The sequence below is a fragment of the Hemiscyllium ocellatum genome, chromosome 9 (assembly GCF_020745735.1).
Source record: "Hemiscyllium ocellatum isolate sHemOce1 chromosome 9, sHemOce1.pat.X.cur, whole genome shotgun sequence".
Taxonomy (NCBI): Eukaryota; Metazoa; Chordata; class Chondrichthyes; order Orectolobiformes; family Hemiscylliidae; genus Hemiscyllium; species Hemiscyllium ocellatum.
The window spans coordinates 68364147-68376852 of NC_083409.1; the positions used below are offsets into that span (position 1 = coordinate 68364147).

Sequence of the window (12706 nt, forward strand, 5' to 3'; positions counted from 1 at the left end):
ATCATAAAACCTTCTGAAAATCCAAATACACCATATTTACTAGTTCCCCTTATCTTTTCTGCTAGTGACATTCTCAAAAAAAACTAACTTGTCAAACATGAGTTCCGTTATACAGACCAATATTGATTTTGAGTAAAAAATGAGGTCTGCAGATGCTGGAGATCACAGCTGCAAATGTGTTGCTGGTCAAAGCACAGCAGGTTAGGCAGCATCTCAGGAATAGAGAATTCGACGTTTCGAGCATAAGCCCTTCATCAGGAATAAGAGAGAGAGAGCCAAGCAGGATCAACTTGTGGCGGAGATGATGTGTGTGGAGGTACAAGTTCACCTGTACCTCCACACACATCATCTATTGCATCCGCTGCACCCGATGTGGCCTCCTCTATATTGGTGAGACAGGCCGCTTACTTGCGGAACGCTTCAGAGAACACCTCTGGGCCGCCCGAACCAACCAACCCAATCACCCCGTGGCTCAACACTTTAACTCCCCCTCCCACTCCACCGAGGACATGCAGGTCCTTGGACTCCTCCACCGGCAGAACACAACTACACGACGGCTGGAGGAGGAGCGCCTCATCTTCCGCCTGGGAACCCTCCAACCACAAGGTATGAATTCAGATTTCTCCAGCTTCCTCATTTCCCCTCCCCCCACCTTGTCTCAGTCGGTTCCCTCAACTCAGCACCGCCCTCCTAACCTGCAATCCTCTTCCTGACCTCTCCGCCCCCACCCCACTCCGGCCTATCACCCTCACCTTGACCTCCTTCCACCTATCCCACCTCCATCGCCCCTCCCCCTAGTCCCTCCTCCCTACCTTTTATCTCAGCCTGCTTGGCTCTCTCTCTCTTATTCCTGATGAAGGGCTTATGCTCGAAACGTCGAATTCTCTATTCCTGAGATGCTGCCTAACCTGCTGTGCTTTGACCAGCAACACATTTGCAGCAATATTGATTTTGCCCTGTACTATAATTATTTTCTAATTGTCAAGTTATGACATCCTTTGTAATAGGTTTACTTCAGTTGGCTAGACAGGTGGTTTGCAAAGCCGTGAGATGTGACAGCATAGGTCCAATTCCCATAAAAGGCTGAGCTTACCATGAAGATGTCTCCTTCTCAACCTCTCCCGTGCATCAGGTCTGGTGGCCTTTTGGGTTAAATCACCACCAGTTTTCTTTCTCTAATGAAAGAAAACTGGTAAGACTATTGTGACTTGACAGACATGTCAGATTCTAGAGTTATGTCTTGTGACACCTGAATTAAATTCCAGTTAAAAAAGCAAGTGTACCAAAAATTCCATGAGAGTGTTGATTTAGCTGAAGTGATTGCAGCTGCCTATAAATACCATCTTAGTTTATGGTACCTCAGATTGGCGGTTAGAAATCTGCTGCAGTGTCTCTTTGTAGTACGTTTAAGTGCTGTTTAAAATTACAAGGAAGTAAACTGACCTCCACATTTTGTTTGATCTCTGTGTAATCAATTACAGTGCAGAAGTAAACCTTTTAATTTTAAAATCATCTTTGTGTCCTCTTACCTAATGGTTTTCAATATTGGTGTGTTGTGGCAAGGCGAGAATTGTGTTGCAGAATTATCTGGAGTTAGTGGTGCTTTACCTGAGCATCAAGGCCACGTCTGCACTCTTGATCTCCTCCACAGCCTTGGTGTACTTTACTGAAGACAGTATCTGCTGATACCACACACCCCTATTTGATTCCATATGCATGTCTCCAGAGCCACAAGTATTTAAACTTTAAATATGCTGGATCAAAATCTTCTGTGCACTCCAGCAGTTCCAAATTTCCCACTTGCTTGGTAAATTGCAATTTATTCTATTCTGTATTTTGCTCTAATGTTCATGAATAGTTACACATAGCTGAGTTAAGCAGACTTTGAAAATGTGTCTGTATTCGCAATTGAAGACGGTGTATATTTGCCAGTGGATTTGAAACATTAATGATTTTGATCCTTCTTTAGTTTGTTGTATGCACAATATTGCAAACCTTCTTGACTAAGGCTATGAACATTGTAAATGCAATTAAATATGACATTTATGAGCAATCAATTCAGCTCAACAAACTGGAGGTGCATGGAATTGCTTACCTAGTTTTTTTTTTGCAGTCTCCAAACTTCATCTTAGAGCCTTCAAACTTTCTCTAGTCATAGAGTCATACAGCATGGAAACAAACCCTTTAATGGAACTAGTCCACTCCGACCACATTCAAATGCTAAACTAGTCCCACCTGCCTGCATTTGGCCCATTTCCCTCCAAACCTTTCCTATTCATGTACTTATCCAAATTTGTGTAAATGTTGCAACTGTATCTATATCTACCACTTCCTTTGGCAGTTAATTCCATACATGAACACCCTTTGTATGAAAATGTTGTCCCTCATGCCCTTAACAATATACCCCTAGTTTTGGACTCCCCTACCATTGGGAAAAGATCATTGCTAATCACCTTATCTATGCCTCTCCTGATTTTATAAACGTCTATAAGGTCGCCCCTCAACGTCCTATGCTCCAGCCAAAAAGGTCCCAGCATATCCCCAGCCTATTTTTATAACCACTAGAAAATGTGGTGTAGTCATATTGTCTCTGGCCTTGAAATTCAGAGACCCAGACTAATGACCTGAGATGTAGGTTCAAATTCCATCATAGCAGCTGGTGGAATGTAAGTTCAGTTCATAAATTAAAACCTAGTCTAATGGCAAACATGAAACCATTTTTGAGGGAGTTGCCAGGGAAGTGCCTTTTGCTGGAAGCCAGATGTATAAAGCTGGGCCAGGAGCTGGGAGACAGCAGGCAGTGGCTGAGAGCTGTGAGTGCACTGTCAAAAGCCACTATTGATCAGCATTTGCGACCTACTGAGGCACCTTTTACTAAAACTGGAATGACTTTTTGTTGGCTCCTGGGTTCTGTCTACTGGGCCCCAGATGGAAGTATCAGCCATAGGAGGACAGGAGCAGAAGGAGGAGGAGAAGGTGGCACAGTGATTAGCACTGTTCCCTCACAGCGCCAGAAAACTGGGTTCAATTTCTGCCTCAGGCAACTGTCTGTGTGGAGTTTGCACATTCTCCCCGTGACTGTGTGGGTTTCCTCCAGGTGCTCTGGTTTCCTCCCACAGTCCAAAAATGTGCAGGTTAGGTGAATTGGCCATGCTAAATTGCCCATAGTTTTAGGTGAAGGGTAAATGTAGGGGAATGGATCTGGGTGGGTTGCTCTTCGGAGGGTCGGTGTGAACTTGTTGGGCCGAAGGGCCTGTGTCTACACGTAAGTAATCTAATCTAAAAAAGGTAGCACGAGGGTTTGGGGAGCAAGAAGCAGGTTTTGAGGAGAAGGAGGCTGTGAGAGGAATGTGGGGTTGTGCAGATGGAGGATTCAACTAGTGGTGCAGGAGAGAAGGAGGCTGCAAGAAATTTGTAAGTAGAGAAAGACTGCAAGGGGCTGGGGTACAAGTGGAGTGTGAGGGATGAAGGAATCTGCAAAGAGAGGTGTGCTGTGAGTATAGGCTGAAGAGAGAGCGATGATTTGTGAGTAAGGGTACAGAATTTTAACTTTCTACTGATCTCTAGTTTATAGTGAACAGTATAAAACAAGTTTAATGTAAAGAAAAATAAACCAGGTAAATAAAACAGCTCAGCACATAGAGGTCCCCATCCTGTGGAATGTAGGGAGTCATGGACACATCACTTGACCCAGACAAACTCACATGCAAATATCACCAGCTGCAGTATGGGTTTGAGCTATGTGTTTTGGAGCTTGAGCAATGCTTGGAGTCACTGAGATGCTCCATGTTGCAGAATATGAGTGAGCAGTTCATTCAGGGAAATTGTCATACCACAATCTAGGAGTAAGCAGGAAGATAGAAAACAGTGACCACTGGGTTGTCCAAGAGAAATAGGCAAGTAATGCAGGAGCCCTCAAAATTCACTCTGACTATTTTGAGTACTGGTGAGGGTGAAAGTTCCTCAAAGGAGTGCAGCAAGAGCCAAATGTGTAGCATCACAGGTGGCACAACTATCCAGGAGGGAAGGAGGATGAGTGGGACAGAGATTGTGAGAAGGGATTCTTTACTTCAGGAAAGCAGCTTCTGTGGCCATTGACATGTATCCAGGAAAGCATGTTACCACTCTGGCCCTAGGGTCATAAAAGTTACAGAACAGGAACTGGACATTCTTGTGGTGGAGGGTGAATGGCCAACTTCATGATCTACATTGGAACCAATGACATACGTCAGAAGGGCAATGTGGTCCAGCAATCAGAAGTTAGGAATCTAGGTACAAAATTGAAAAGCAGGACCTCAAAAGTAGTAAGTTGCACATTACTCCCAGTGCCATATGCAAGTGAGATAGGAAGATAAATCAGAGAGTACACGGATGGACAGATGGTGCAGCAGGGATGACTTAGATTTCTAGAACACTAGGATTAGCTTTGGGAGATTTGGCACTCATATGTTAAATCTAAATAGAACTAGAACTGATTTGCTTTTGGGACATTTTGCTAGTGCTATTGGGGGGTGCTTAAAGTAACACTGCAGGAGTGTGAGTATGAGGAGAGAATATTGGAACTTATTACATGTGTCACAAAATACTGGGAGAGACTGATAACATTAGAGTAAAGAATCGTAAGTTGGTATGTGAAATTGAAGCAAGAGAGAAAGTACCGAAATCTAAGTCAAACTCATGCTATGTATATATGACCATATGGTGTATAGATAATAAAACTGGCAAATTAGACACACGTGTTCTTGTGGAATTATAATATTGTGACGATAACAGAGACCTGAATTAAAGGAGAAGAATATTGGGTGTTAAATACCCATTGTTACAAGGTATGCAGAAGAGACGGGAAAAGGAAAAGAAAGAGATCGAATCAAGTGTACGCAGGAAAAACTACCAGATCTTTAAGCACAGTTAAGATATACTCCTTCAGAAGGGAAAGGTAACCCAAATAAATTCAGAGTTCTCTGGATGATGAATGAGATCAAAATTAAGTTAAAGAAGTAAAAGAAAAGAAGTATGCGTATGACAGGCATTGGGTAGAAAATTTAGTTGAGAACCAAGCTGAGAATGGCATATTTACAGAAGAGGTGTGAAAGCAAATAAGAGAAACAAAGAAGGATCATGAAAAAAAGAGCTAACAGGCAGGGAAATCCCAAAGTCTTTTATAGGCACATAAATAGTAAAAAGTGGTTGCATAAGCCAATTAGTGAACAAAAAGAATATTTACACATGGAAGAAGGAGGCATGGCAGAGATGTTGAATTAACACTTTTAATATGTCTTTACCTGCATCTGGCCATAATGATAGAGGCGGAAAAAGCAGTTATTAGAAGGGTTTAAAATTGATAAAGAGGAAATATTGAATAAGCTATAAGTACTTAATGCATTCCGAAAGTACTGTGGATGCTATAAATCAGAAACAAAAACAGTAGTTGCTGGAAAAGTTCAGCAGGTCTGGCAGATCTGTGAAGAGAAATCAGAGTTAACGTTTCAGGTTTGGTCATTCTTCCTCAGAACTTAAAGTTCATAAGACACAAGGAACAGATGAAACACATTCAAAGATATTGAAGGAAGTGAGATTGGAAATTGCAGGGGCAATCTTTCAGACTTTGCTGGACATAGGTGGTACCAGAGGACTTGAGAATTTCACCCTTATTAAAACAACATTATCAAGATAATTTCAGCAGTTTTAGAAATGTCAGTCTCACTTTGGTGTAAGCAAACTTTGAGAAACAATTATTTGAGAGAGGATTAATTGATGAGAAAAAGTGGGTTAATTCAAAAGAGTTTGTCATGGAAGAATTGCGTTTAACTAACTTGCTGAAATTTGTTGGAGAGGTAACAAAAAAGTTTAATGGCGGGAAGGCTGTTGATTTAGTGTACATGAATATCTAGAGATGTTTGACACAGTTTAGAGGAAAGTCATAGCTCATGTTATAAAATGAACAGTGGCAACATCGATACAAATTTGGCTGGGGGATGGGAAATAGAGAATAATGGATATTGGATATTTCTCAGACTGAGTGAAGGTTTATAATGGAAAAGGTACCAAAACATGTAAAGATCAATTTCACAACATTCTCACCAATGTATTGGCCACAGAGCCATCTATCCATGACAGTACTGGTAGGAATGACCACTATATAATCCTGTGGGAACAAAATTCTTATTTTACATTGAGGATACCCTCTGTTATCATGGCTGGCACTACTGCTATGCTAAATGAAATAGGTTTTGAATAGATCTCACAACTCAAGTATTCGCATCCATGAAGCATCATGGGCCATCAGTAGAAACAGAATTGTATTCAATCACAATCTCCAGCATATTCCCACTGTACCACAACCATGAAGTGGGGAGTCAATTCAAATCCAAGGAAGAACAGACAAGGAAAACCCTAAAAATGTGGTACAAACCTGACAAATCTACTACATATGGCTACATGTATGGTAAACAGCATGCAAGAAGAGATTCCACAGTGTTGTGAACAACTGAGGGGATTAAAAACAGGTCAGTAAACTCATGTTCCTTATCTGGTCATAATATGTCCACAAATCTATTGATCACTGGCTTTATTGTATTCAAAGCCTTGAATATCCACAACTGTTAAAGGTAGAGCATAATCCATAAAGCGGGGAGTTTTTATTTGTGGAATACAAAGTAAATGGGAAACTACTTGGCTACTCCACATAGCAAATGTGATATCACACATTGGGTACTTTGTCCAGTTCTGATTCCAATGGATCAGATCTAAGATGCACATGGCTGCCACATCCAACCATGGATAGTCATAAACAACTAAATAACTAACAGGAGAATGAGATTCCACAAATATCTCCATTCTCAATTATAGTGTAACCCCAAATATCTGCGTAAAAAACCATGCTGATGTATTGTAACAGTCTTGAACCAGAAGTGGCAAGTGAATGATTCATGTTGGTCCCCTCCTAAAGTTCTCAGTATCACAGATGCCAGTCCAAAGCCAATTTGATTCAGTCCACATGATATCAATACAAACCGAGAGCATAGGACACTGCAGAGCTTACGGGTCCCAACAACAAACTGGAGTTATATGATCTAAATGGGATATTGCTGACCACTCCACAAAATAAATGTAATCTGATCATATCATACATCAAGTTTGATACATACCAAAGACATAAGAGTGACACTGGAGATAAAAACGAAAAGTGATGGGAAAACTCTGCAGGTCTGGAAGTGTCAATGGAGACAGAAATGTAGTTAACATTTCAAGTCCAATATGACATTTTTTTGGCAGATGTGTCAAAAGACCCATCTAAACAGCTTTCTTGCAAACTTTTCCCCCCAGAAATTAAAACATTGATTAAAATCACTCATTGAAGAACTGAAATTTCAGCATCTATCATTATCATCATTATTCAAACCTTCAGCAAATCCCATTCATTTAAACTGTTGTAGTTAAATGTGTTTTACATTTCATTTGTATATTTCTGATTTTTTTCATAACATATAGACCAGGAATTATTCACAGTGCCCCATGCGTGGTCTGGACAATTTTTATTACAGTCTTAAGATAAATTAGAAGTGAAGTTAAATTGTACTAATTGTACTATTAATTTGAGTGTTTTATGTTTTTGTTCCCTTAGACCCTTTGATTCCATCTAAACACTCGTTTTCTAAGGAAAGACTTTGTCATCTCCCAAATGCAGCATTTTCCTAGTACTTAAATAGTCCCAGAATTTTTAAGCATTACTCTAAGGGGGTATCTATCCTGATAGATTGATTGTTCATTATGAAGAACTCCACTCCATCAATTCTGATGTTCCTTGGTTGTGCAGAAAAGTTTGAATGTTTGTTCTGTATCTAAAGCTAGAACATTACAATCATTGAAATACCTGCAAATAAAATGCATTAAAGTAGTAAAAAGAAACACAAAGTAGTAAATACATAGTGCTCCATAATAAAAGCCAATGTTTTTGGGAGCTTTTGTATACTGTTCCAGTCACACAAGAACATACAATAGATGTTAAAAAATTACTTTCCATAGATACCAAATCCCTCCAAAGAATGAATATTATTTTCGTACATAGCTAAGAAATTTAGATGGAAAATAAGAAAAGGGTTACTGAACAAATGTTACTTTTCCGTGGTAGCTTTTCCTGCTGTTGTCACCTTAACCCAATTATACATTGAGTAAAACAGGAACTGCAAAATTACAGCTAATCGCATTTATAGTTTCTGTAAATCACAAGTCCAAATATTGGTCCTCTAACATCCCCACTCGAATGTCTCCAATCAAATGATATGTGTCAGGATGACAACATTAAACATGTCAGTATTTTGGCAAATTGATTCCGCTTTATGTATTTATTGACATTAAACATTTTAATCTCGAAATCGTTTGGCAAGCAGTTAGCTCCCAACCCGCTAGCATCAGCTTCTCTTTTACTGGTGCATGGGAGTCATTCAAACAGAGACCTCTTCCAAATGGATAGAAATGAGTTATGGATGCAGATAATGTGTACTCAGATAAGATGGGTGAACATTATTAACTCCTGTCTCAACGCAATGTATGAGACCACTGTCTCTGTCGGTAAAACTGATGCCTTCCATTTGACTATACGCCGTTACTAATACAGTATTTCGAAAGCATCTTTCTCATTATCCTTCAACTGCTTATCTTGGAATTAAGACGCACCGTGGTTTTCTGATTGGAATCGATATCGTTGATGTTTCCATGTTCTTACCTAGATAATATATCTGTATAACTCAAGGAATTTATTTTACCTTGATTACATTCGGTAGATCGCTGCGCAGTGATATTTTGTCTGGGTTAGTTGCTACCGAATCCCATCGCCTTCTCCTGTGGGCGGAAGGAGTGAAAGTCTCACTAACAGCCCGATTAAATATTTTGAAGAGTCAGGTCTGCACCAAATGCTGACTTTCTTTCTCCACAGATACTGCCAGAGCTGCTGAGTTTCTCCCTGCACTTCCTGTTTTTGGTTTTATTTCTCATGAAATATTTGACAAGTCTTACAAAAGTAAAATACCAATGTTAGAAACCTGAATTAAAAACCGACCACATTCACCGGACAAAAAAAAACTGGGTTAAATGTCTGCAGTACCACGAAACAGATTCGACATTATCAACAATAATCTGTTTATAATTCATTCTTTATAAAACGGCATTAACGTGTATATTTTCCGTTATCGATGTGTGTAAAGTGCAAGTGTTTAAATTGTGTTACTTTCGAGAACCTATAAATAAATTGAACGCAAACTATTCAGCGCCCGTTTGTACCGGGTTATCGCCTACATATTTTTAATCGTACATTTCAAAAAGGTCTTCCTTGTATTAGTATAATGTGTCTCCGAAATGTGTTCTTCAGACACCAGGTCTCACTTTTCACCTCAGCCAGCAACCACCTTTCTCCAGGGATACACCGGTCACTTAAGTTCCCTAGTGCGGATGGCCTGATCCAAACGTCTTGCGGTTGACTGGGTTTTGGACAAACAGTCGGTTAGTCCACCTGAGAAACAGAGACTCTCAATTGTCAAAACACAGCAGCATCCGCGCAGTTAAAGAGGGGAAGATTTGCTTTAAGTGAAGAAGGAAATGTCCATGTACCTTTCTTCGTTGAAACGAGTCGAGTTGTAAAACTAATTACTTTGCAGGGACAACAATCCCGGTATAAACCGAGGCCAAACTCCGGAAGTAAATGTCTCCAAACGCTAAAAGCTGTGTGCACCTTAGCACGCCCCAATTGTGACTCGTTTCTGCAGCCCGTGTTGCTTCTGATTAGGAAACGTATGATCTGCTTTGAAACCTGTACATATTTTTAAATATACGAAACTCGCTTTAATTTGTGATTTCTCCCAACTCTCTTTCTCGTTTAATTCTGCCTGATTCGAGATATTACATTTTAAAATAAATATTACCGGTGTTGTAGCTAAATTGTTGTAGTAGGGAAGAATGGTATTGACCATTCACACAAATATCCCCAGTCAAATTCAACTTCAACTATTGACAGTAATTAGTATAAATAGTTAAAATCGCGTCGTTGATTTGTTTAACGTGTCGTTGATTTGCCGAGAGGATTTAAAATACATTTGTTCCACTGTTTAATTCCCAGTTCCAAACAAACTGAAGTTCTGATTCTAAAGCTTTTTCATCTTGATGTAGAATCGAATAAAATCTCATCTCTCGACAGCTGTTAACCTTACTAAATATTAGCCTCTATTACTCTGGGCGAAATAATGCCCACACGTACCCTTCAGTTAATATTTGTATTATTCAATTCATTGCTTAAGTATTAAAGGGAGCGAAAGGGTATATTTTATTTTAGTTTCTGAAATGTAATACTTTAATTCCATCTTAAATGAGTTGCGTTTTGTTTTCGCTCGATGAGAGCTGGTAAACTAACACAGTAAATGAAGAGCTTTAATCTTTTTAACTCCCATGCATTTTTATAAACTAATATTCAACTCACATCGAAAGAATTCAACGGATTGTCTGCTAAATGGCGATATAATTTCGGTGTGCAATGGCAATGGATAACTTTACAAGTGACAGGAAAAGACTTTGTAGTTTTGCTGCAATCGACGTTAGTCCGTTCAATGGGTCAAGATTCCGAGGATTAAAGTAAATATTTATTTGGTCAACTCGTTAATTACAGTCAAGTTAAAGTAACATTAAGTGCATTGAATGCAATAATTAGAATGCACAGTACATTTTTTAAGAAGCTGCGTGCTGACAGTGGAACTAGTAAGTAGAACTGCAGAACCAATATTCTTAAACAGTGCAGCAGCTTCATTGACACAGCACCCACCACCTTTTTAAACTCTCGACCGAATGTCCGTGATGACTAGCTCCACTGAATTCAACAGTGAAGATCCGGATCAGACTTTAAGCGGGATTGCTAGTATTTTGTGTACCTATTTGGAGAGATTTTCGGGAAGGTGGGTGGGCACGCTCATTTCAAAGCTTTGACAGAATGAGGGTAAACAGGGTGGCGCCAGACTCCTTTAGGTCTGACATATAAGCCAGGTGGCGTCAGTTCAGCACCTGATAGCCACTCTCCCCAACTGCAAACCCACAGCAGACAGTGCACAGAGCGAACCGCAGGCTGCAGTTTATGAATCTCGCCGATATTTCCTACTTTCCCGGCATATGCAGCATGACTGCCGAGTCCCAGCAGTCCTCCAATGAAGCTTCCTGCGCTTCCAGTCCGCTGGAGAGCTCGGCGGATGTGACACTGGGCTCTCCCGGTAAGGAGGAGGAGGTGATGGTCAAATCGGAGCCGAGAAGCAGCAGCCCGAGCGCGGAGGGAGATGAGGGGAACGGTGCCGAGATTGAGGGCCTGCTGCCGAGCTCTGGAGGTAGGAGGAGGAAGCGGCCGATCCAGCGTGGGAAACCGCCTTACAGTTACATCGCACTGATTGCTATGGCCATCGCCAACTCGCCAGAAAGGAAACTGACCCTTGGAGGTATCTACAAGTTCATCATGGACCGGTTCCCGTTCTACCGGGAAAATTCCAAGAAGTGGCAGAACTCCATTCGACACAACCTGACTCTCAATGATTGTTTTGTCAAAATTCCCCGGGAGCCTGGCCGCCCGGGGAAAGGTAACTACTGGAGCCTGGATCCGGCGGCTGAAGACATGTTCGATAACGGCAGCTTTTTACGCCGGAGGAAACGTTTCAAGCGCTCAGACATCACCACCTACCCGGGCTACATGCAAAACTCCAGCGCTTTCACCCCACCCCCAGTTGGGCGTCCCTGTTACCCCAATCCACTCTATTCAAGTGTGGGCTCTGGCTACAGCCCCCAAGTGCACACTGCACCCCCTCATCATCCAGCCGTGTTACATCACTACCAAAACTCTGCAGTCAGCCAGGCTCAGAACAGGATGTTCAGTATTGACAATCTCATCAGTCAACAGTCTGTACTGCAGGCCTCACCGGGCATTGATTTGAACTCTCACGGAAATGGGGAGCTCGGAGCAATGGCCAGTTGTTCAGTTGGCGGTACAGATAATTTCCAGTCGCAGCCCGTAAGCCCCACTGGGATGGGGGCCATTTTGAACAGGTCTTCCAACAGCGTGACTTCCAACATGACCTATTGCTATTCTACATCCCCTCCCCATTTAGCTATGTCCCAGGCCAACTACTCGCCCAATCATACCCAGATGTATTGTCCTTCAAATCGGCTCGCCATACCGTCCATGAGAGCAAATAGCTGCTCCGATCACACTGACCAGCTTTTGGCTTTATCGAGCCATCAAGTAAATGGGCTGACTCAGTTCAATAGCAATACCTCCTATATGAGGCAAACCAATTATGCGCCTGGACTTGAAAGATTCATGTAGAATGTTTGCTTTTATGAGAGAAGCAGTAAAAGTGACATTTCTTTTTTTCCCACAAAACGAGTCGAGGTTAGCTCTTTTACATATTTATTCCAAACTGTAGTGCCAAACTCCATCGTCTTTCTTCTCTTTCCATGAATTAACCTGTATCATTGTGTTTTCACAACAGAATTGTGTTCACCACTATAAGAACATACATTTCAGTACAAACAGGATTGATTTTGTCAGGGAACCATACACATCTGTCATCATTTGTCAACAGGTTTGGTTCAGAACCAGTTTCACCACATACTGTGCGGTTTTTTTTATGTGTATCGACGAGAAGATATTTATCGCCGAGTTTGTGTTAACCGCTGTATTAGA

The 12706-nt window shown here is 41.2% G+C and overlaps 1 protein-coding gene across 1 annotated transcript; it reads left to right on the forward strand.

The window, feature by feature from the left end:
* The first annotated feature begins 11113 nt into the window (after positions 1-11113).
* foxe3 (forkhead box E3) lies at positions 11114-12346 on the forward strand. Its single transcript, XM_060829812.1, has one exon. It carries the CDS (start codon positions 11114-11116, stop codon positions 12344-12346), a length of 1233 nt encoding a protein of 410 aa, XP_060685795.1.
* The last annotated feature ends 360 nt before the right edge of the window (positions 12347-12706 follow it).